Source organism: Anoplopoma fimbria, chromosome 23 (genome assembly GCF_027596085.1).
Source record: "Anoplopoma fimbria isolate UVic2021 breed Golden Eagle Sablefish chromosome 23, Afim_UVic_2022, whole genome shotgun sequence".
NCBI lineage: Eukaryota > Metazoa > Chordata > Actinopteri > Perciformes > Anoplopomatidae > Anoplopoma > Anoplopoma fimbria.
This window is the reverse complement of record NC_072471.1, coordinates 5,299,709-5,324,590: the sequence shown is the minus strand read 5'-3', so window position 1 is coordinate 5,324,590 and position 24,882 is coordinate 5,299,709. Positions and strand designations below refer to the sequence as shown.

Below are 24,882 nucleotides of genomic sequence, written 5' to 3'. Positions count from 1 at the left end.
GTGCAGGCCGTATGGTCACTTCTGCTCACAGGTGCGAGCTACGGAGCGCGCTTCATGAATATTCATGTCCTAAACATAAATATGGTGATTTGAAAATGCTGATTAGCTTGGCTGAGAGTCTGCGCATGGGTTGAGAGCAAGGGATACATATCACATGTGTGTAAGTGAGTGTGTGTGGGGGGTTTGAGCGTGCGTGTGTGTTTTGGTTGGTGTGTCTCGGAGCCGGAGGCCGGCCAATCCAAAAAGCCATGAATGTGTAAACAATGCGCTCTGCAATTCCCAATCAACACCTCCACACCACCCACGCCTCGTAATCAGAGAGCGGGAGAAAGAGAGGAGAGACAGAGAAGCCATCACTGGCTTTTCTCCATAATCAAAGTTGACAGAGGGTAGAAATAACATACTAACCAGTGGTCCTCCACACCCAGTACAGTGCAGGACATTTCAGTTCACTTCCTGGAGGGGAAACTTGGCTTGCAATACCGGCGTATCATAAACAATAGCACCTATCCACTCAAACATATGACACACTCATAAGGATTCCAGGAGCGGTGAAAAGAAGCTAATTAACCGATCAACACAGCATAGCAGGCACAGGCCAACACGTTTTATAACTACAATTATTAAAAGCAGGAAAACTGAGGTTAGGAAAGTGAGCAGGTAGTTGAGATGGTGTCTGAAAAACAAATAAGGTAGAAGGAACAAGAAATAGGAAAGAAGCACTCTGTTAAAATAACACAATTTTAGTTTTTTTTCCTCAAAATCTGAATGTTTGCTTTCAGGTAAAACCTTCATCAGGTCATGGAAGAAGCATTTCTCAGGCTTATCTTTGAAATTCAAAGTTTAATTAAAGTTGATCTATTTCTGTAACAGAGTATGTGTTCCATTTCTTTTGCTTTTCCACAAATGAACAACGTGAGGAATAGAAGAAAAGCAAGATGAGGAAAGAAATAGAAAGAGACTGACACCCACTGACCGCTGAAAACAAAGTGATAATATCTAATAATCAGGCTGATAAAAGTTTTCGTCTGTCCTTCTCTTCGAATACTCCGTTCCATATTTCAACTTGATCTATCTCTTCCATTCCTCTCTATCTGTGTCTCTCTCCCTTTCATCTCTCTCTGCTGTCTTCCCCAACTCCATTCTATGCCTTCTCCTATGAAAGACATCTTTTCTATAACTTCCTTTCACTTAGTTTTTCAATTTACCTCCCCCCAAGCCCTCCTTTCTTTCTCCATCTTTTCCATCACACGCTCTGTTCTGTCAAGGACACAAGCTTCTGAAAAAGAAAAGCATATGAATACAATATATCATTCGACTCTGTATGTCTTCTTCTCTCTTTCTTCCCTTCTGCTCCCTCCCTCCTTCTTTTTCACAAAGATATCTGAGCGCTGGCTTCCCCCCCATGCCTGTCAGGGCTGGACAGCACTGAGCAACAGCAGGTAGACTCACAAAATATAAATGTATGAAAACGAACACACACACACACACACACACACACACACACACACACACACACACACACACACACACACACACACACACACACACACACACACACACACACACACACACACACAGTTTGCTTGACAATCCGTCTGACCATCTGCCTGCCTTGTGCATTGATATAGTTGCTGTTTAAACCTGAGGACGTTGTGTATGTCTGTGTGTGTGTGTGTCTGTGTGTGTGTGTGTGTGTGTGTGTGTGTGTGTGTGTGTGTGTGTGTGTGTCTGTGTGTGTGTGTGTGTGTCTGTGTGTGTGTGTGTGTGTGTGTGTGTGTGTCTGTGTGTGTCTGTGTGTGTCTGTGTGTCTGTGTGTGTCTGTGTGTGTCTGTCTGTGTGTGTCTGTGTGTGTCTGTGTATGTCTGTGTGTGTCTGTGTGTGTCTGTGTGTGTCTGTGTGTGTCTGTGTGTGTGTGTGTGTGTGTGTCTGTGTGTGTGTCTGTGTGTGTCTGTGTGTGTGTGTCTGTGTGTCTGTGTGTGTCTGTGTATGTCTGTGTGTGTCTGTGTGTGTCTGTGTGTGTCTGTGTGTGTCTGTGTGTGTCTGTGTGTGTGTCTGTGTGTGTGTGTGTTTGTGTCTGTGTGTGTGTCTGTGTGTGTCTGTGTATGTGTGTCTGTGTGTGTCTGTGCAGGTGTGTAATAGGGTTGGACCAATACATCAATAGATTTAAACTGATCACCAGCCAGTGTGTATTGTCTATTTCTGCTTTGACGGCTTCATAATACAGTTAATTAGATATTATATTTGATTTATATAATTAAGAAATGATAGTTGTTTCATTATCAGTGATTGTAGAGCAGATTTCCACACATTAATATGTGTTAATAATATTATTTATAAGGTTATTATTATCTTGGGTTACAAGGGATATCGGATACTTTATCACCATGACAACAGCAAAAAGCTAAGGAAACCAGCAAGCACCTATAAAGGGTTGGCAAGAGCGCGACAATTTAGAGACACTGACTGCAGAAAATATCTTCTGCCAAACCCATACTGCTGGAAACTAAGTGCATATACAAGTCAAGCCCTATGAATCACCGCCTCACGGATGTTTCCCTCCATCAACCAGTCAATTTCAGCTATGGCCAAAAATGTGTTTGTGTGCTGAACACATAAATGTCGTGTGAGGTCACAGTGACCTTTATCTTTGACCCACAAGATCTAATCAGTCCATCCTTGAGTCCAGATGGATGTTTGTGCCAAATTTACCTCCAGACATTCCGCACAATAAATGCTCCAGGTGAACTTCTCTGTTGCTAACTCTGTAAACACTTGAAAAAAAAGACTCTTACCTGGCAAAGTCCAGGTCAGCCTCCCTGGACATGGTGATGTTGGTGAGGTTCTGTTGGAGGACAAAGATGTTCCTGCACATCTTCTTGATACCAGACTCGCTGATCCTCTTAAAGTACTGGGCCCCGTTGATTAGAATACAGGAGATGAGATGACCCAGACCTGGTGAGAGGAGAGGGAGGAGAAGAGAGGGAAGAAGAGAAGGAGAAGAAAATGATTGTTTTAGCTCAGCACAGAGAAGACTCAAAGAAGAGAAGAGCATACAAGGGGAAAAAGAAGGGAATAGGGAAAGTATCTTCTCTCAACATCCTTTTCACGTTGGATTCAGGTGCTCAACCATCTCTGTGAATCCACATGACACAAACGAACTTCTGCTTTAAAAAGGAAGGTTGACAGTGTTCCCCCATGCAGCCGTTCATACTTCACCCCAGGTCCTTGCTGACCTTCAAAGATGTACTGGAACTTGTGCTGCTGCAGGGCGGCCCCCATGGCCTCCTCTATGGCTGAGATGTCCTTGTTCAGTTTCACCACCAGCGGGTCGTAGTCCATGCTCTCCACATTGGCCACGATGGCATAGTTGCCTTGCTTAGTCAGGGGGATCAGGTAATGGAAACAATGCACCCTGGATGGAGACGTGGTGGGATAAAGAAGTTGAGAAAGTGGAAAATTAGATGTCTGACTTTGTTCTCTTTACATTTCCGATCTGATTTAGCTATGATGCCCAAAATGTAGGAGGAGGTGAGAATGTATGAGATGTATTTTTTCTAAGAAAATGTCCTTAGAGTTTAAAATATTTATTAGTATATATATCTTTATATATACCTACTCTAACACCTTTAATTGAATTGAATAATAGAATGTCTAGAGTATTTATAATGTATCCACTTATTCACATACCACTACATCACTGCTGGATACTAGTCAGTTAAGTTAATTATTATATTCCTTTATTGTTAAGTTAAGGGCAATCTGAAGAGCAAAGTGCTAAATTACAGTATGTTTTACAACAGTTTGAGGTATAAAAAAAATACTTAAACATGCATTCAATTTAAATCATATAGCCAATTAAAAAAGGTTTCCACTTCAGGTCTTGTATTTAAATATAACAACCTGCGAATATCTGAGTCTCCTTCATACCATGAGTCTTTCATGTCCAATAACGGTGGGGAATTGTGCCTTCAAAAGCATTTTTTCATCATTAATAGAGTGTATGCCAGAGAAGCTCATCTTTACACCTAGAATACTGCATTTTATATGTTTCATTACATTTTATCTAGATTTCTTTTCAGGGAAAGTTGAACGAAGAATTGGTACAAACACGACTTTGTGCCCTTGGCCAGTAAGCAGCTCTGATGAAGTAATTATGGCATAAGAACGGTCCACAAGTTTCTCTATTTTGTAAATAAGTTCATATCCAAATAACACAAAACAGGCTGATTTACAGGAGACCACATCATATCATGCTTTTTTTATTCTATTTTTTGATAACTGTCAAGTAGCAAACCATTCTTGGCTCTACATGAAAAAAAAACATGATATTGTGGACAATAAAAAATACTATCTGGAGTTTATCCATGTTAACATTTTATGTCCATGGTAACATTTATCTTTCATATTAGTTTGAAGACTGTAATGGTAGAAGGAGTGGATTTGAACACATCCTTTAACACTGTGCTACATCTTTCTGCCCTTTTAAACACCTCCATCACAGTCTGAGGTCCTCTAGGTCTGTGGAAGGCTCATTTCGGTCTAGACTTAAGGAGTCAATACTCCCATAATTCCATCATCACAGTGCCCTGAGCAGAAAGGTATAAAATGATATGGGTGAATGTCTCTTCCCCCTAAGGCAAAGCCAACAACTACAGCACACATTCTCAAAGCCTCCATCCGTCTCTCTATTCAATCATTTCTTCCACTTAGCTACTGTACCTCCCTTCCTTTAACCCCCACCATCACTTTAACCTCCACACTCATCTCTCTCCCATCTCCTCCCTCCCCCTCCCCCCCTTGCTCTCTTCCTCATGGCTTCATTTAACTGGTACCACTATCAGGGGAAATTCGCTAGATGGGGAGAGTCAATGGAGTGTAGCATATAGCTTGACATCAGCCTCAGGGAGGGTTTCATGCTGGAATCATAAACAATATTGCATAAGCTTTACAATAGTCTTAAGGGAAATGGTGGTACATGGAGGGATGGAAGGAAGAGGAGAGGGGATGATGGAGGACTATTAGTGGTTGTGGGGGAGCGAGTATATGGTGTGGTAAATTAACTTGGTTATTGACATTCACACAAACACATATTCAAGCGCATAAAGTATAAACTGAACTCCTGAACTTTTGCATTTATGGTGCCACTGATCATTATTTTGTCCATAACATTTAATGAAATACCCTCTAAGCTTGTAAAGTATGATGATGGTAACTGGGTGGTAAATGATTTAAAGTCACAATCTGTTCATGTTCAGCTGAGAAGACACACAACAGAGAAAATCTTTTCTACATTTATTGGGAAGAAGATGAAAGTGCAACACACTGGCTGCTCGCATCATTTGACGCATCAACTGAAGCTCATACATAAAACACACCCAACGCATGATACAGACAGAGATACTAGTGAAGGTGCACTAGCTGGCATGTGGCAATATGGGGAGTAAATGTAATTAAATATGTTGCTTTCTTTGGTGAGTAAACATGCATCTAACCTTGAAAAGAAGACAGCGTCACCTCTTAACTTGTGACTCATCAACATATGACGCCACTGTACCGGCTTACATAGCAAACAATGTGTGAGGAGGCTGTGTTTCAAAAATGTAACATTCAGGTCAAGTCAACCCGACCTGCTTTGAGCACTAGATTATATTAGATTAATACAGATTACCGTATATTAAAACTTTGAGTGTAGTTTAGTGCAATGACTAAAAGAGGATATGGTTTACCTGCAGAATAGCTAATAAGAGCAGAAACACATGTTTTATAAATACAATAAAATAAATAAGATACCTGATTTAATAGATTTATTCAGACTGGGTTGACTTCCTTTGAAAACTTCAAAATTTAAAGTGTTTTAACAATAGAAATAAGCTCTCCTGACCATTTAATGTCAGTAACTTTGACTTTGGAGCATTCATAAAGGTTCTGCCGGAGAAACTGTGTCCATCTGACACCTCGAAGACTAACAAGGGCATGATAAGATAAATGTATTAGTACCATATAAAACCCCTACGTGTGTTTTCATTCCTGACATTTTCTGTCAAGTGTGTGTGAGTTTCTCCTGCATACCTGACCTCCAGGTGCAACACCAGGAGACAGCGGTCTGCAATATCCTGGAACCCCCTTGACAGGTCACTCAGGGTCTGGAGAATCTGCTCTCGGCTCCGTTCGCTCTCCCCAACCACCTGGCTGTCCGCTGAGCATGGAGACACACCTGGACGGACAGAATGGACAGGAAGACAAACAACGTCACCATTAAAGACCTCGGATGAAGTCTCAATGTCTGGATGCTTCTGAAGAAGTGCTTGAACAAGCTCCTACAGCGCCTTAAGCTCCAGAGGTGTTACTCTATAGTTGACCCTGACCTCTGTGCCCACACACACACACACACACACTGTACTGTTCTGTACTCCAAAGATAAATGCATCCATGTCATTTCTTATTGAAAATGACACCCACTCATACAGTACACACAAAAGAAACCCATTAGCTTAGTTCCAATAAAAAACACACACACACACACTTCCTCAGTCCTTCAACATGTTATTGTACTTTCTTCTCGCCACTTGTGCTGAGACAGCAGGAGCATGTGTCAGTGCACTGCATTGTAAACCACACAAAAGACCTGTGTGTATGTGTGTGTAAGTAAAGAGAGAGAGAGAGAGAGAGAGAGAGAGAGAGAGAGAGAGAGAGAGAGAGAGAGAGAGAGAGAGAGAGAGCCAGTGAGCATGATGAGTGTATATAAATTCAGCCCGGTGAAGATCAATGGCCATAAATTAGCAAGTAGAGGAAAGGGAGAGAAATTGGCCCCGTCAGTCATATGTAAGTCTATTTGGTCAATGAGGCGTGTGTGTGTGTGTGTGTGTGTGTGTGTGTGTGTGTGTGTGTGTGTGTGTGTGTGTGTGTGTGTGTGTGTGTGTGTGTGTGTGTGTGTGTGTGTGTGTGTGGGAAGAGTGACTGTTGAGCAGGAGAATGCAGGGGTCCACGATCGATGTGCCGCAGTCAAAGCCAGCTCCCCAGTTACTCTTCCTGCCCTTCCGAAGGTCACACATGCATGCACACAGGCACACATGCACTGTGAGGAAAAAACTAAACAGACAGGCTGCAAGTCTACACTAAGGCCGACATAATCTGTTCATTTGTCCTCCCTCTCTATGATTAATACCGTTGACTGATATCCACCAAAACAGATGGGAGGTGATATTACAGGTGATTCCATCCAAAGTTGTGGGTTTCATTACTTGTGCGTTGGTTAATTCACATACTGCATTCCTGTAGTGAGTCCATGTTGGTTGTGCCGGTGAATATGTGCTTCTGTCCCCATTACAGTCCCTCTAAATGAACCCCTGATAAGAGCAGAGACCATTGGCCTACTCAAACAGCAGAGAGGTATGTGCCATGACCATCCAATCAACAAAGCAAACACACCTGTGAATGGGATGTGACATCACTCTGACAGCTGCGTTTATTGCCTGTGTGTCTAACGTACAGAGATAAACGGCTGGAGACTGTATTTCCTATTAAATGTGTGCATGTAATGTGCCGGGCTGTGTATTTAGAAGTGCTATATGTACATGCTGTGAATATACTTGCTAATTAACTGTCTTCTTGAGTAAACCTGTTGATAACGTGTGTGTGTGTGTGTGTGTGTGTGTGTGTGTGTGTGTGTGTGTGTGTGTGTGTGTGTGTGTGTGTGTGTGTGTGTGTGTGTGTGTGTGTGTGTGTGTGTGTGTGTGACGGGACACTGCTGTGCAGTCATTTGCAACAGTTTGAGGCTGTTAAATACCCAGAAAAACTTTGACTCTGCCTTATACGGGCGGCTGTGGCTCAGTGGAGAGCAGGGTCGTCCCCCAATCAGAGGATCGGCGGTTCGATCCGGCGGTTCGATCCCTGGCTCCGGCAGTCCATGTCGATGTGTCCGACACTTAACCCCAAATTGCTCCCGCAGGCTGTTCCTGCGGTGTATGTATGTGTATGAATGTTAGTTAGGGTCCTGATGTGCAGGTGGCACCTTGCATGGTAGCTCCTGTCATCAGTGTATGAATGGGTGAATGATTAGTAATGTAAAAGTGCTTTGAGTGGTCGGAAGACTAGAAAAAGCGCTATACAAGTACAGTCCATTTACCATTTAAATCTAACTTCAGATATATACTCAAATTTGCAAAAAAAATAGCTTATTGCTGACTGCTAAGCACTGATCATTCCAACAGACTTTTTTCTCAGAAAAATCACAGACTTTTATAATATTATTGACAAAAAGAAACCCACGGGTTTTTCAGTATCTATTATTCTTTCTCCTCTCTCTTCTTGCTCCACAAAATAATAAGTAAACCACATATTTTGAGCCTACTTTTCTTCTTTTTAAATCAGATTCTTCCATTGTCTCCAAAGTTGGAACCAGAGTTGAGATAATTAGCTGGTAAGCATGGCTAACATTATAGCCTCATAATCTGGCTTTTTTTTTGTTCATCTGACTATTTCACACAAAACTAACTCATTAGACTCATCTCACATTGCACAGACTGTTTGATCGTATGTACGACGGTAAAGTTTGTTATTTTAAAAGTCAATCGACAGACATGATATCTTTGCTAGTGACACAAATCTGAGAGCCGAGGATAAGATCTCAATGTTGGCAATTTCGATGTTGATCCGGCTAAATGAGCCACAGGAACAACAAACAAGATTGGTCCTAACAGAAAAGGAATCCTCTGTGATTTCTCATGGGAGCGGAGCATAATGACGTTAATAGACTTCATTTGATTGTATTTAGCGGATGTTGTTTATTCTCCCTAGTCATCTTATCAGATCATTAATAGATACAGAAAGCAGCACTGAAACACAATACCGCCCCTTTAAACTGAAAGCCACAATTACAGGACAGCTGAGTAACCCTGGACGCTGCATTGAATGATCCATGAGTTCACTGAGGTCTATTGGAAGCAGTGGAATGATAGGAACATGAACAACAAGTGTTTGGTGCAGAGGCACATGTCTATTTGTCTGATAAAGACCATTTTGCCTTCTCTTAGCTTGTGTTGCTGTGTTTTGTGTGAGAGAGAGAGAGAGAGAGAGAGAGAGACCGAGAGCATTTCCCCTCGCTCTGCCTGCCGGAGTGTTTTCCCTCCAAAAGTGTATGTGCACATAGGCGAGTGTGTGAAAGTGACTCGAAGGCTTTTTGCTCCCTCTCATGTGCATTACACTCACTCACTTTGGCAGCAGAAAGGGGGGAAAAAGGGGGCTTGCTGTGGCACACACTGCTGGAGGTCTCTCCAGGGGGGCTTTCGTGAAACACACACACACACACACAAACACAAATGCCCAAAAAACACACGTGCACAGACACACAGAAACATACACACAAGCGCCCCCTCCCCCCCGGCCTCAGTGCTTTGATGATGCGCGGGAGGCGTCGCAGCATGGGGGGGCGCCATTAGAGTCAGGGACAGACGGGCAAAAGGAGACGACTCATTGGTCCTGACTGACAACTTTCTTGCCCTCTTTATTTTTTTCCCTTTCTTTCCCTGCTGATTAAATGTGCGGATATGTATGTGCGTGTCACGGATCTATGTATGCACTCATGTGTAGGTATGCGTGTATGTGCGCGCTGTGCTTATCCAATTATTTTCGAATCCCATCTAAGAGAAACGTCTGTCGCTTGCCATCTGCAGAAGATGAGGGTGGCAGACATTAAGGAAGGAGATCAGTGATGGAACTCACAATCTTACACACATTACAGCGTGCAGATGCATACATACACGGACAATTCATATTAACTCAGAGCTAATCTCGCACTCTTTGACGTGCGTGCCATTAAGGGGATAAACAATAAATTAAGAACACAACACAACGATATTACTTGACATTTTCTGTGGCATTGACAAATACAAGGCCTATCATTTGATACAAATCATGATCTATTTTGTCTAAAAAAGGCACAAAAAAGGAGGAATGAGGAGAAAAGGGAGATAAGCAAAAGGACAGTATCCTGCAGTGGTGGAATGATGAATGATTCATAAATGACTGAGTAAGAGAGAGGGGGAGTTATTAATTATTTTGCTGCCTCTGGTGGAGGACGAACGTTTGCACACGGGGATCTCCACTGCTGTCCGGAGAGAAAGCGAGAGGGAAGAGAGAGCTAAAAATTGAGGATGAAACCGATAGATTTGTAAATGTGAAGATCCCAAATTGCTTAATAGCGTCTTATAATGAGAGAGAATCAGCACATGCGAGACTGTTGGACAGAAACAGTAAGAAAACCCACATGGATGAAACAAAAGACAATGATTCATAGTGAAAAAAAAAACACCATCTTCTCCCACTGCAACTTGTCCCCCAGGCCTCTGCAGTGAATAAGAATGAGTTCTTAGTCAACTAGCTAAAGGGAAAGACCTGCACTCACCATTGTCAAGGTTAAAAAAAAAAGTGTATTCCATAAGCCCTCCGCATGCAGCAGAGCAACCACTGAAGAGAGAAGGAACTTATTCCCACCAGGAGAACACATGGTTAGTGTCTGGAAACCCTGCAGCACAGAATAGAGGCCTGTTTCCTCCTAATGATCGTCAGGCCTCCTACATGAACACACACATTTGCACAAAAGAATATTAAGTGTTGCTCTGCAGCAAAAGTCTGCAAAAAAAGGTCTGACAGCTCTTCAAACTGTTCACGATCTCCTATTTGCTGATCCGTGTTCAGTACACAAATATCCAGCTAGGCTTCCAGACACACTGGCAAATAGAATTAAAAATGTCTAAAATTCAAATAAACACACACAGCAGTCAGCGGCAGTAAAATGGCTGTCATGCTGACATTGCCCCTCAGGCGTCTGTGTGTGTGTGCCGTCGGGTAAATATTGTCAGAGTGGATTAAAAGTCCAGTCCTGTGACCAGATGGGTGGTAAGACCATTTCTGCAGCCACCTTCACGGCAAATCACCATCAGTGGTCTGTCTGCATATATACACACACACACATACATATATATACATACATATACATATACAGTACCAGTCAAAAGTTTGGACACACCTTCTCATTCAATGGTTTTTCTTTATTTTTATTTTTTTCTACATTGTAGATTAATATTGAAGACATCCAAACTATGAAGGAACACATATGGAATTATGTGGTAAACAAACAAATGCTCAACAAACCAGAATATGTTTTATATTTTACATTCTTCAAAGTAGTTGAATGAGAAGGTGTGTCCAAACTGTTCACTGGTACTGTACATACAGGCTCACATGCTCTTCAGACAAACAATGTGACATTCACAGATATCCATACACAAATCTCTAAGTGCACACAAACTTATACTTCAGTGCATAACAATGTGTGTAACTACACATCCAGAAGGATTCAATCACACAGGAAGGTGACCAAACCAAACATCCACTGAAGAGATTACCCAGCCATGGACAGAACCCAGCAGACCAATACCACTCGAAGAAAAAGAGAGAACAGTGCTCAGACTAGTGCCAGAATGAGGAAGAGGAGGAAGGAAAGAAAGAAAGAAAGAAGGAAGAGAAAGAAAAAAGAAAGGGAGAAAGAAAGAATTAGCAAGACAGAAAGAAAATATTACGATGCAAAGAATGAAGCGAAAGAGTCAGAAAGAGGAATGAAAGAAAGAAAAAAAAAAAAAAAAAAAAAAGGGAGAGGAAAATGAGTTGTTCATACCTGACTGCTTCTGTAATATAAAATCCAATTTGGAGAGGCAAAGATGTGAGGTGGGGTGGGGGGGGAGGATGAGATAAGGTGGGGTCCTTTTTCCCTGCCGTACCCTTGTCCCATCTTACACAGTGCATGCTTATGTGTACACACACACACACACACACACACACACACACACACACGCACGCACACACACACACTAACACCCATGCCAACACACACGTAGTCCGTCATCAGCTCGGCAAACACTAAATAATGAACAATACGGAGGCTGTCCCAGCATGATAAGTGACTGCCCTATCCTTCCCATTAGTGCCACCCGCCAGAATTAATGATAATTATGTCACGTCCCTTCCCATACTTTTATTGAATTCTTATCTAGGAATAAACGAAGAAAGCTGGCCTCAGAGTGTGAGTGGGAGCGAACAGTTTAAAAGGAGATAGTGACAAAGTCAAGCCCAAATAAGAATATCTGAAAATTCTCATTTAATTATTTTATGTCTGAAAGAGGAGCAAAAAAATAGTGCGAGTTCAACGAGCAATCTAAGCTAGAGAGTTGTGACCATGGTTGATAAAGCCTGAAGCCCTCCCTCTATCCCTCTAGGAGAGGTGCATCATTTCCCAGAGCTCTGCCAAGAGGACCAAGATACTGCAGCAAGCATGGCCAAGTTTCTCCAGAGTACTGTCACACAATAACTACAGAGGTGAACAAAAGAGCAGTATGAAAAGGAGACAAAACATCTACGTATATTTAACAATCAAATGCAAATGATTACTGCAGGTTTTGATCCAGTGCTGTCTGAGTACTCGGACATTTGAGCCGTTTTCAAGATAAACAGAGTCTTCAAGAGCATCATTACTCATTCAACTATAGAAACTCAGCCGGACAAAAATATCTAAATATCTAAAATATTAAATGAGCTTCTTAGAATGACATAAACAACAACACATTAAATAAACATGACTGAAAAAATAGTCATCCGTTTATGTTATACTGCACATATTATACCATAACTTTGATGATAAAGATAGAGACTGCTACTACAAGTAATAAAACCCTACTGGAAGAGTCATTAACGGGAATATAACTCCTTGACTGCTATCAAATGATGTTGATGAAAAAGATATAGACCTGAAGAAGAATATTACAAGACGCGAGGAGCTCCATCAAGAGATTAAACATGTTCTTAAGGTGATAATGAGGATAAAAGCATTACTGTTAATGATTAGTGATTAATAAGACCTGCATAGAGACGTGTTGGATGGAAACACACACACACACACACACACACACACACACACACACACACACACACACACACACACACACACACACACACACACACACACACACACACACACACACACACACACCTATATACACAGACACCTCATTTTGATCAGTGATTAATGATTCAGAAGTGATGACTGAGCAGGTGATGTATGAAATGCTTTTGAGAGTCCTGATTATAGTACGCATTTATGCACACACACTCGTAGAGGCAGAGCCATGATAATGAGTGTGTGTGTGTGTGTGTGTGTGTGTGTGTGTGTGTGTGTCTGTGTGTGTGTGTGTGTGTGTGTGTGTAATGTGCTCTTTCACAACTCCAGTAGAGAAGGTAATGAGTGTGTGATAATAACACACTCAAACAAGAAGTTAATGAGACACAGGTAAGGCTACAAAAGTGCTGCAGCTATGGATGAGAAAACTTTGTATACCTCGGACTGTGACCCTCCATAAACCATCCAGACAATGTTTTTTTCTGATCAATAACTGCTTAATTACCTGAGAGATTAGTAGCAACGTCTCCTGTAAAAAAAGTCTAAGATGTAATATTGCTCTACAGGGAGATGTTTGGGGTCTCAGAGGCCGGTTCCCATGTGTCTCCAGGGTTTAGGCTGCACTAAACCATCATACTCCTGAAATCTATTCTCAGTATTTTACTGAAAAGTAATATTTTTTGCCAAGCCAAATTAAAAAAAAAAGAAAAAAAAAAGAAACTGATGATAGAAAATGACAGGAAGGAAAGCCTAATTTCTAGTGCAATGCAATGCATCCGACAAGCAGAATTCATGTGTCAGAGTCAAAGACAATATTCAAGTGCACGGCAACAGATGTCTGCGTTGGCGTCAGTGTGCCGGGTGTGGGTGTAAAATTTACTGCATATGTAAATGTGTCAAAAAATGTTTTTCCTAATATCATTTCATCAACGTAGTAACACCTTGAGAGGAAGGAACAGGACTTTTGGGGGGAGAATCCAGATAGTTAGGTGATGAAAATCAGCATACAGTCTGTCAATCACTTTGTACATATCTAGTGATGTTACAGTTTCTTGCCTTTATGCATAGATAAGACAGCTTCTTTATGCAAAGAAGTAGGAGACTTCAAATGTGTTGGTTTTTTTCTCCAGTAGAACTAGGAGAGAAGGAGATAATAATAATAATAATAATAATAATAATAATAATAATAATAATAATAATAATAATAATAATAAGGAGATAATAATAATAATAATAATAATAATAATAATCAATCCTTTATTAGTCCCACAATGGGGAAATTACAATTCTCTGCATTTAACCCATCCCGGAGGAGCAGCGGGCTGAAGCGCCCGGGGAGCAACTTGGGGTTAGGTGTCTTGCTCAAGGACACTTCGGCATGTTGACTGTAGAGGGGTTTGAACCACCAACCTTGTGGTTGTGGGACAAGCGCTCCACCTCGTGTGCCACAGCCGCCCCAGATGAGGTGAGGGGTGATGTTCTTCATTAATATTGAGCGTTAACCTCGACGAGGTTGACAACAAAATTAATACCAGGTACAAGCCACAACTTTTGTCAATGGTATTGACTGAAAAAGTCTGTCAGGTCGTACCATGCAGTGGAGATGAGGCGTATGACAAAGAGGTCTGCATGAGTGTCTAGGTGCTAGTGTTCTCTATTATAACTGCTTGTTGCTCCTCATCACTGATGGTCTAGCGGCTTCAAAACCCCCTCAAAGACCTCTCCAACTTCAAAGATTGAGGCGACTGCCCCAGACGATTTCTGTAACTCTACAATATCAACAATCCAACATTCACACCCATTTCAAGCAGTGATTTTCAAACTGTATTTCGGTGAGAAAGTATGTTGGGTTCGAACTTTTCTCTCAAGGGCCCTTTTTCCATTTTGTACATAGCTTTTTATGTCATAGCTTTTGGTGTGTGCAACCAGGTGCTATAGCTATAAATGACCTCCTTTATAAAAGCAAGGCCAGGAGAGATTATCTGAAAGTGTGAGCTGTTATTTAAACGGTTACCACGTCTGGCTCTTCTCTTTGAGTGCCAGATATTACCCCGACTGTCAGGTGTGCTCAATTGGAACAACTTTCGCCTTCCTACGAGGATGGACAACAAGGTGTGCAGACTAGGTATTTTCTAGCACCACCTAAAGCGTCAACTACTTCCATATCCCAAATGACAAACCCCTTACTCACTGGAGGCATGAGGCAGGTTGGTGAAGAACATCTTAAGGCGACTGGCAAGCCACTCCATGCTCTCCTGAAGGTTGGCCAGAGCCTTCAGGTCACTGACGTCCCGCAGGATCTCATTCTGGGGGATTAGCTTGTCTCCGAGGTTACCGGTCAGCACCTCCGACTCCTTAGCAAAAGCCGCCCTGTATGATGCAGAAAGTGTGGAATCAAATAGTTTTATGTGCTTAGAAGAATATGCACAATATCTTGTTTGCAGAGAAACACATTATTTGGACATCAATCAAAACCGCAAACACCCTTAATCAAAAAAGACTGCTATCAAAAAGAACAATTATATGTCGGATGACTAAGAGGTAGGACTATGAAAAACCCTATAATCAGTCTACAGTAATAAGTTTTTCTGAAAATTACCCGTTACTGGTTAGACTCAAAAAGTCTAAAATGTCTGCGCTGCAGAGGCAGTGAGTGGCCAGTTTTCATAAAATAAAACATAATGGATTGCTGACTGACTGACAAGTAAATCTATGACTTGATCTGCTTATAAAGAGTTTGTTTATTGGAAGAGGTTTGAAGTTTTATAATAATCCCATGCGTCTGTGCACAATGATGTGGGACTATGTAAGGGAAGAGATGTCAGAATGTCCAAACTTGATAAGCAGAAACAAAAAAGACAGAGATGTCAGGAAGAAAGGGAAAGTTAAAGCAATTGTGTAGACATAGTCACTTCAAAAGGATGGAGTTGCTCGTAGCTAAACAGTTGGGGGGGGGAGAGAAAAACAACAGGTGATGGAGGCATTTAGAAGTGGAGGACAAACAGACCGCAGAGATTTAAAGGGTTTGAAAAACAAAGACATAGAGATCAAGACCCCTTTTTTTTCAGTATATTTAGAAGGCGCTTGTGGTTCGGGAAGGACAAACGACTCTGGGATCTGGCAACAAATATGGGGACAGAGCGGGGAAGCTGGATATCTAAAATCTCCACACCGCAGTGCTGCAAACACACGGCATGCGGACCGGCCTCCAGAGCCACCGGGATGCCCACAAGATCGAGATCCTTTGAACAACAAATGGGTAAAAGAGAAACACCAGACACTAAAGCACATATTCTCTCACGCACACATAGCCATGTGAAGTTTATTAATGAGGCTTCATTAACGCACTGGGTTGCCAGTCGTGCAGAAGCTAATCCCCTTTTTTATAGTGATGAAAACATCTACGGCTCTCAAATCAAACAGTGTTATTGTCTCCCCATTGTTATCTCTAAACCCTGAGCGGGAATATGTGTGTGTGTGTGTGTGTGTGTGTGTGTGTGTGTGTGTGTGTGTGTGTGTGTGTGTGTGTGTGTGTTTGAGAAAGGGAGTATGAGAGCGGCAGGGAGCGTGCACACAACAGATTGACTTTCTTTGGCCACATAACCAATTTATTTATTTACTTTACTATTCCGCTTCGATGAGCTCCAGTGTTCCCTGAAGAGTGCACACTTTCAAAGGCAATTTCGATAAGACTGCCCCCCCCCCCCCCCCCCCTCATCCCCGCCTCCGTCTGCTCTCCTTATATTTTCCTATTTTTGATCTTCCCCTCGTTTCCCCACTTCCTTCAGATAGAGGGTGTTTAAAAGAGCAATCATGACTCATTTTATGGGTGCATCTTAGTCAACAACAGAGGGTTCAATAATGGGCGAATAAAAGAGCAAGGACGGGGAGGGAGGCTTTATTGTGCGTGATCGCTCAAGTGTGGTGGTGCATGTCTACTTCTCCTTGTTTGTGTGTGTGTGTGTGTATAGTGTGCGCTTGTTACTCTACTTGTTTGAGAATAGTTGTTTTTTTATAGTTTTATAGTTGACAGAATTGAGAATGTGCAAACACACGGACATCTGCACATTGATGCGAACTCGAACATATGTTCCGTGTGTGTGTATTTGAGATGTTTACCGAGTAAAGTCCTCTTCATCCTCTCTCTTCTGTCGCGTCTGTCTGGGTTGGGCCATGTTCGCCCAGTTAGGCAGCGACTGGAGCAGACGACTGATGTCCTCGTCTTTGGACCAGGAGGCGCTGATGGTGAGCTTCTCCTCGCACTGGACTACACCCCTGACGACACACAGACAAAACAACGTTCAGACAGGCAAGTTATGAAATATAACAATAATAATGGCAAGATGATTAGTAAAGAGTGAAGTTTCTGCTGCCTAAATATTGGTATGTTAGCATGCTAAAATGTTACAGTTAGATTATATATATATATATATATATATATATATATATGGAAATGTATTATAAGGAATACCCCATGAGATGTACCATCTCATTTTCAAGTGGTTTCTCAACGACATTTATACAATACAAGCACAGTTATACAAAACATTTAACAAAATAAAAAATCAAAAACAAGATAAATAAACAACACAAAATATGACATCAAAAAAGAAAATAAAAAGACATAATAAACCATACAAAATCACAAGGTCATACTCAAACAGAGCATGAAAATGGATCATTCTTTCATAGGTTATAGAAAAGCATTAATGTCAGTGATAGCATTACGTAAAAAAGTAATTAGACATAATTATAGAGATATATAATATATAGAATTACTATCAATAGATAACCAAGATTGAATGGAATTCACTATATATTTAGAGGTTCCTGTCATGACGTGAGGTGATGGAAAAAGTAATTACAAAAGTAACACTGCAGACCAAGAACGTCTGAACCACATTTCAGGACAATCCACCAAAAAGTCAAGACGTTAAAATGTTCAGCGACAAACTGCCACTGCTCTAGAGCCGCAGCGATGTAGCTTTAAATGAGTCAACTGCATAACAGTGAATACTAATATAAGTCAGGGAGCTGAACATGAGCATCTGTACTGGAACATTAAAGTGTTTTTACAGCAGCTCTGATTTGGCGTGAAGAGAAATTAGGGGCAGCCCTCCAACATATACTTTCTTTGTGTGCATATGTCTGGGTTACAGGAACTGCTGGGTGCTGCAATTAATATCTTAAAACACCTTGTACAGGAGACACAGAAGCACTCCAGGGTTTCATATCTACCCCTCACACACACACACACACACACACACAGTGTTGTTCATGTGTAAAGGCCCACAGGAACACAAACATACACAGCAAACACACACACACACACAAAGACACACATCCACTTTGGCAGCCTCTGTTGGGCTCGTCTTTCTCACTCCGAGGCCCCGGTGAGACTGAGGCTGACCTGTGACAGAGTCCAGATGGACTCCCAGCAGTCTGTCAGTCCTCTTCCTGCATCTCCTGGCCCGTTCATCACTCCCTCTCCTATCCCTCCATTTCCTCTAATCCCCCCCACACACACACACCTTCACCTGGCCAGGTGTTACATGGTCCCAGGGGAGCACAGATGGATGGCCTTTCACAGCGACCAATGTGTGTGCGATTTAGTGTGTAAAAAAAAACAAAAAAACATTAAAAACTAATTCATATACTTTTTAAAAATAAACATTCAATGCTGAGCCTTTATAAAAACGATAATAACATTTCCCTACGTTTTTCTAATGAAGCTTTGCAGCAATAAAGACTGCGACCTAACCAAAACAGCACACATTTATACCTGCAACAGTTTTATCAATCAGTGAAACTGAACCCTTTTTTCAAATGTAACCGAAGAAAGCTCCTTAATGAATTTTTTTTTTAATGTTACAGAACCTGTAAAGAATTAAAATTGTAAAAACTAAATGTTTAAGTGTCTGTAATCCCCCAGTAACAGAAAAAAAAGGATTTCAGATCCCATTGCCCGTGAGCTTGCCTCCTTCTTCTTCTTTTACCTGTAAGCTGTGTTGCAGATTTCCTTGTACTCTTTGAGCTTGTCGCAAACCATCTCAAGGAACTGGTTGGAGTAGGCACTCAGGTCTTGCATGAGGCTCATCAGATCCTGGATGGACTTCTCCACTACCACCGTGCTCTGGAGGCAGAAACAGGAGGAGAGAAATGAGTGTTTGGTTGGTTTTATTTAGATGAGAAAATGTCCAATTTTAAACTTTAAGAGGAGAAACTTAAGAGACACAGAAAAAGAAAGAAGGATTGTATACAAGAGCTCAATTGGATCCAGTCTGCCGCAGTGCCAATATAACAGAACGGCTCCAACGTCACTTTTCTATCTGTCACCTGCGGCTGGACTGATGACTCATGCTGGAGAGCTTGTCAGAAGTACTAACACCGTATTGATGGAGCGGTCGATTCTTTGCATGTAAGTGAATCGGTGTGAGTGCACATATTTTGGGGGCGTTTAAAAATTCTGTGTTGTGTCTGTTCTCAGGTTGAAAATGAGTGTGTGTGTGTGGATTTGTCACAGTGCACCCATCACCAGGAGCCATGGCGGGGCTGTGACAGCAGCCATTACAGATTAGCCACTCCTGCGTGACTAATAGCTGGCCCGGGAACAGCAGAGCAGCTTCACATCCCCAGACACGCTCACACATGCACACAGGGGAGCAAACTTTTCCAAAAACACACACCTTTGAGCAATTCAAGAGCTGTTAAATGAGATTACAACTCAGTAGGTTCCAGTTTGCCTGCTCCTGGCACTTAACCAATCTATCCTACATCTCCAATAATAGTGATAACTTGCTATTAGTCTGGTGATAGCCTTGTCGCACTCACTCTGAAACTCGCTACGACTACAAACGCAGTCGTTGTGTTGTTGTGTGTGTGTGTGTGTGAGTGTGTGCAATCCCACACAAAGACACACAGAGAGGGGATCTTGTGTGATTTGTGTGTGTGTAAAAATAGTTAAAATAGTTGTTGTTTCTCTGTCTGTAAATATAAATTTCAGTTAGCAATCTTACACAAAGACACACAGACTATGTCTCTTGTGGATCTTAAGGTAAACATGCGATTTCTATTAATCATAGATTAATTAATATTCATCTCGCTATTCTTCCTATGCAAACTTAATACTGAGTTCGATTGTTTAGGTGTGAAATGGAAAAAATGAATGGCTTTGTCAAAGATGAATAAAATGGAAATGATATGTGGTGGGCGCAAACAACTGCAGGAGTGGAAAGTTTTGGCAACTAGAGGCTAGTGCTGCCAGAACCGAGCAGAAAACACAGACAATCCAGATAATCTATTCCAGAGTCAACTTCTCGTTTACTAGTCTAATGATTAACAGTAAAACAAATATAACATGTAGTCCGTATGATATCAATAATATGCCTGAATCTTGGACAGGTAAAATTAAAATGTAAAAATGCCAGGCTCTACACAAAATAATAATTAGTATTATCTCTGCTATTTTAGCATTTTTTTAATTATTTTTTTCACTTAAGTAATAGTCAAGGCTGGTAGTTAGTTTCCTAAGATGCTGAAAAGACTGTAGGGGGCAGTAGTGACTGTAATTGATCAAAAATATGTAGAGATTCCTGATGTGATAGAATGATATTAATATTAATAGCTCTTACTGTGTTTCAGTTTAGCCCCACCTCATTCTGTCACAAGCAGGCAAGAATGGACATACACACACGCACACGCACACACACACACACACACACACAAACACAAACACACACGCACACACACACACACACACACACACACACACAAACACAAACACACACTCTCCACTGAGGGGAGTAATGATCCATAGCAGTGCCCGTGCCCATGGAGTGCTAACCAAGGCCTTGTCTCTGCCAAGGGAGCACCCTTTACTGTCCATGCCTGACTCCCTGTCAGCCTGCCAGGGTAAGAAGAAACACACAGACCCTGCAGGAGGGCTCGCTGTTAGTGCAGCTCTGGCAGCAGCTACCAGCACATCTTAGTGTAGGCTGGTGGTTTTGTAAAGCAGCTACTCTCCACCCGTGGGCGAGGGAAGCAGAATAATTATTTTATCTGACCGTGGCAAACAGATTTACTGCACCGCCCAGTTTATTTCATTTCTTTATTTTCTCATGTGATGTTATTTTTCTCATATAATTGGAAGGTGGTCCTCAACATTTTTTTAACAAATCAGACGTGGGCCTTAAATTAATTAAATGGGTTGAGAACACCTGCTGCAAACCACTTAACACTGTAAAAAAAGCATTGTCAATGACGACATTGGACATTTCTGTTACTGTGACTATGGTAATAATGCAGAGATAATAACATGCTACCCTTTTCTGATCGCTGGAGGGAAATTCTTTTTTTTTTTGCTTGCCTACTCCAGGGAGGTCAGATTATAGGGTCAGCATCGCTGAGGCTGAAAGGGATTCAGTGGGTGGCTCTGGGAAGCTTCAGCATGACTGATTTCTTCAGTCAGTATAAGTGGAGTCCATTACTGTGATACAGTTGTTTTAATCTAATTGACTTTGCAAGAATTTTATAATTTTGATAAATCAAACTGGGTGGATCTAGTACACACAACAATCCTTTTGGGAAAACTGGAGTGCTATCAGGATACATCAAGAAAAAAACATCAAGTACTGAGTTTACAAAGTAAATAGAAATTATAAAAATAAGGCATATGTGTAATATCCAAACAACTGATCATTTTAAACCTGTTATATCAGACTTAATTCAATCATACATCTTATAAAGTCTCATTCAGGATGTGCTTTATATTGTAGCCTTAATCCAGCTGCTAAAGCTTGAATTTTACCCATTAAAATATATGACATTCATTATAAAAAATACAGATAAATATGAGAAATTCATCATTATGGTCTACAGAATCAGCAAATATGTTTATGTAAATGTGCTGTCAGAATAACAACAGTGGCCCTCCACTCTTCTCGCCTGGACTTTGAGGACATGGAGCTCAATCGCAGGCCAAGCCAGTGAATGGAGAAGAGTAAACAATGGATGCCCGATCCATTACTTCTGCTCTAACAAATGCTCCGGCGCTCAGCTCCCTTGTCTAATTCTGCTCATTTAACACAGCCATTTGTCTTAGGCAGCAGAAATCATTAAAAAGTAATCAAGGGACAGATTGAGGAAGGGAGGGCTGAGAGAGAGTGAGCGAGAGTGGTGTAGAGAGCGTCTCCGGCTACATCTCCTCCGTCTTCTCTTGACCGTTACAGAGGAGACAACATCCACATCCACTGTGGAGGCTTCTCTGTCTCTGTCTACGTCTACCTCCCTCTCTCCCTCTCTCTTTCACACGTTTCAAGCTCAAAAGATCAACGTACTGTGCTATCATGTGGAAAAACACCCACAATTCTCTTTTAATTCTAATTCACAGTATTGCATTAGCCCTGAAACTGAGCTTGCTTGCACTTTGCCTCGACTCTGTTACATCATTAATACGAGAAAAAAAAAAAAAAAAGCACGGTCATCAAGGTGGAAATCAGACCAGCGTCTTGCAAATGGATCTGAGAATTCTGCTGGGTTAAACTGTAGTCGTTAAGAGTGAAAATGAAGGCCATGGCCGTGGTGGTTTAATGACAGCAACAAGACTCGGCCTTGCACTCAGAGTGGCGCCTCAGCGGAAAAAAGCACTGTTAATGCACGGTCATCACTACAGCAACCACACTGAGCTGCTGCTAAAAGTGGTAATTTCCTTTAATGGAGTGAGTAAAAAGCAAAAAAAAGCACAGAGCGACATTAATACGCTAAGCAGGGACGTCGTCCTCCGTGCTGCTGTATTTTGTTATCGAGGTATAAAGGAAGGTAGTGGTTTTTATTTACTCTTGTGTGTGGATAGTTGTTGTTCTATAAGGTTTCTGTGATAAAGCTGTTGAAGAGGGGGATGGGGGGGGGGAGACCTGAGGGCCTCAGGTTTGAATCGGAAACGGATCATGGATTTTCACCATTAAGAATAGTGGGGTGGCCCTCAAGGTTGCGCAGGGTTCAGAGTGTTTAACCCCGTGCTCTCTGCCATTTCACTCACACCCTGACCCCGACCCAGTGACTCGTGTAATGCCCCGAGCCCGTGCCATTCACACGTCTGACCGAGGGGGGGTTTGCCAAAATAATACTTACTCAGCAGTGCGTGTACCCAATGGCACACGCCCGCGCAAAACCAGAACACATGCAAAGATAACCTCTGTCACACAGGCTGTCCCTCTCCTGGGTAAACAAAAAAAAGAAGGGGGGGTAGCTGGACATGAGTGGGACGTTGTCTTGACAGATCATTCATCAACGTCACAGTCGAGAAACACTCCGAAGACTCCCCCGACGCACACCGGATGGCCCCTAACGCTTGTGCTCGCTCAACCGCGACACATGCTTCTTTGTATGTGTGTGTGTGTGTGTGTGTGTGTGTGTGTGATGGGGGGTGGGTTTGTATTCAAGTTTGTTTAAACTCTGACAACAAGGCAGCGTGCTTTTGTTTATTGAAGTGTGTATAATGTCACAAGAAAAAAAGATGGCAAAACTTGGCCTGGAAGCCTTATGGGAATTTATTCAGTAAGGCCATGGCTGTTATTTCAAATGATATAAATGAGTCAAGAAAACTAATGTGTTGTTTAATTGACTGAATTTACAGTTTTCAAGATTGCCTTCCTCCTCAAATTTAAATGTATGATTTCATAAATCAACACTCATATACACATATTTACTTATAGACACACTTCCTACAGTTTATGACCTGGAAGTCACCAATCAGTAGCCGTCACATCTAATCAAGTTCAAGTACTCAACCCTCTGATGGACTGCTGTATATTTCATAACCTGTATATGTATTTGCACAGCACGCCCATCATTTTCATCAATTTTTGGGGGCAAAACCTGAGTTCTGCAAACTGAATCATATAAGTCAACGTGTCTGGCTATGTTTAAATGATCAACTTTGGACAAACATATAACTTTGTTGTTCCCAGTATGGCGTTAAAACATTTTACTATGAAATCAAGAGACATATTCTCGGAAGACATAATTGAGTTGTATCAGAACGCATCTCTCTTTTCCACCTTTTCCGTCATCATCACTTCTATTGCAAAGCTTAATGCGGGGTTTGTAAGTGTTCTAATTGAGAGATGAGGAGCAATATCACACTTGGCTGATTACAGATGGGCTTCCATATTACACACACCCCTTTTCAAACCCCACACAAAAAACACAAATGCGGGGTGAAATATGTGCTAATCCTAGAAATCACACAATAGCTCAGATTTGATTCCACATATTAAGCCAAAAGTCGATTTATCAAAAACTCTATAATCCCCTTGGTGTTTTTACAACCAGTATAATAGAATTTCCTTCTGGTGGGTGTGAGAGGGATGTAGTTACCATCTTATATATTTATTATCACTTATTACAATCAATTATTCTGAATTATTAATCATAAGAAAAAAAAGTTAGGCCATCACTGGTGTGTGTGAGTGAAGAAACGTCTGCATAAGATATTATAATGCTGTTAATGTGTTCTGTGAGGGGGGTATGATCCTCTCTGTGCTCCATTAAGCCTATATGGAGCCATTGTATCGGCGCACACGCACACGCACACACACACACACACACACACACACACACACACACAGAGACACACGTGCACAGACATCCACAACAACGTGTGTTCTCTCACAGCAACAAAAACATTGTTATTTGCAAATTCAGAACATTAACTTCTAGCTTCTAAAAAAATTCAAGCTGGGACTTTTATCAGGCGCCCACAGCTAAAAACCTTCTTTCAAACCAAAGGGCAAGTTTGTGGTAGAGCTGACATTTTTAACTTCTCTCTCTCTAACTCACTCACTCCAAAGGCAAAGATTATGTCTCGTTACAAACCGAGTCTATGTCAGGGGTAGCGCTGCATGCTGTGAACCTGTACTACCTTAGGCTGC

The 24,882-nt window shown here is 41.7% G+C and overlaps 1 protein-coding gene across 1 annotated transcript in view; it reads right to left on the bottom strand.

Annotated features, from left to right (window-relative positions):
* exoc4 (exocyst complex component 4) overlaps positions 1 to 24,882 on the bottom strand; it is a 112,973-nt gene that overhangs the window by 10,733 nt on the left and 77,358 nt on the right. The window contains exons 14-19 of the mRNA XM_054624465.1: positions 18,949 to 19,085; positions 17,072 to 17,227; positions 15,144 to 15,322; positions 6,073 to 6,217; positions 3,237 to 3,415; positions 2,796 to 2,955 (exon numbers count right to left, since the gene is read on the bottom strand). Coding sequence (XP_054480440.1) covers positions 2,796 to 2,955; positions 3,237 to 3,415; positions 6,073 to 6,217; positions 15,144 to 15,322; positions 17,072 to 17,227; positions 18,949 to 19,085 — 956 coding nt within the window. The remainder of the gene's footprint in view (positions 1 to 2,795; positions 2,956 to 3,236; positions 3,416 to 6,072; positions 6,218 to 15,143; positions 15,323 to 17,071; positions 17,228 to 18,948; positions 19,086 to 24,882) is intronic.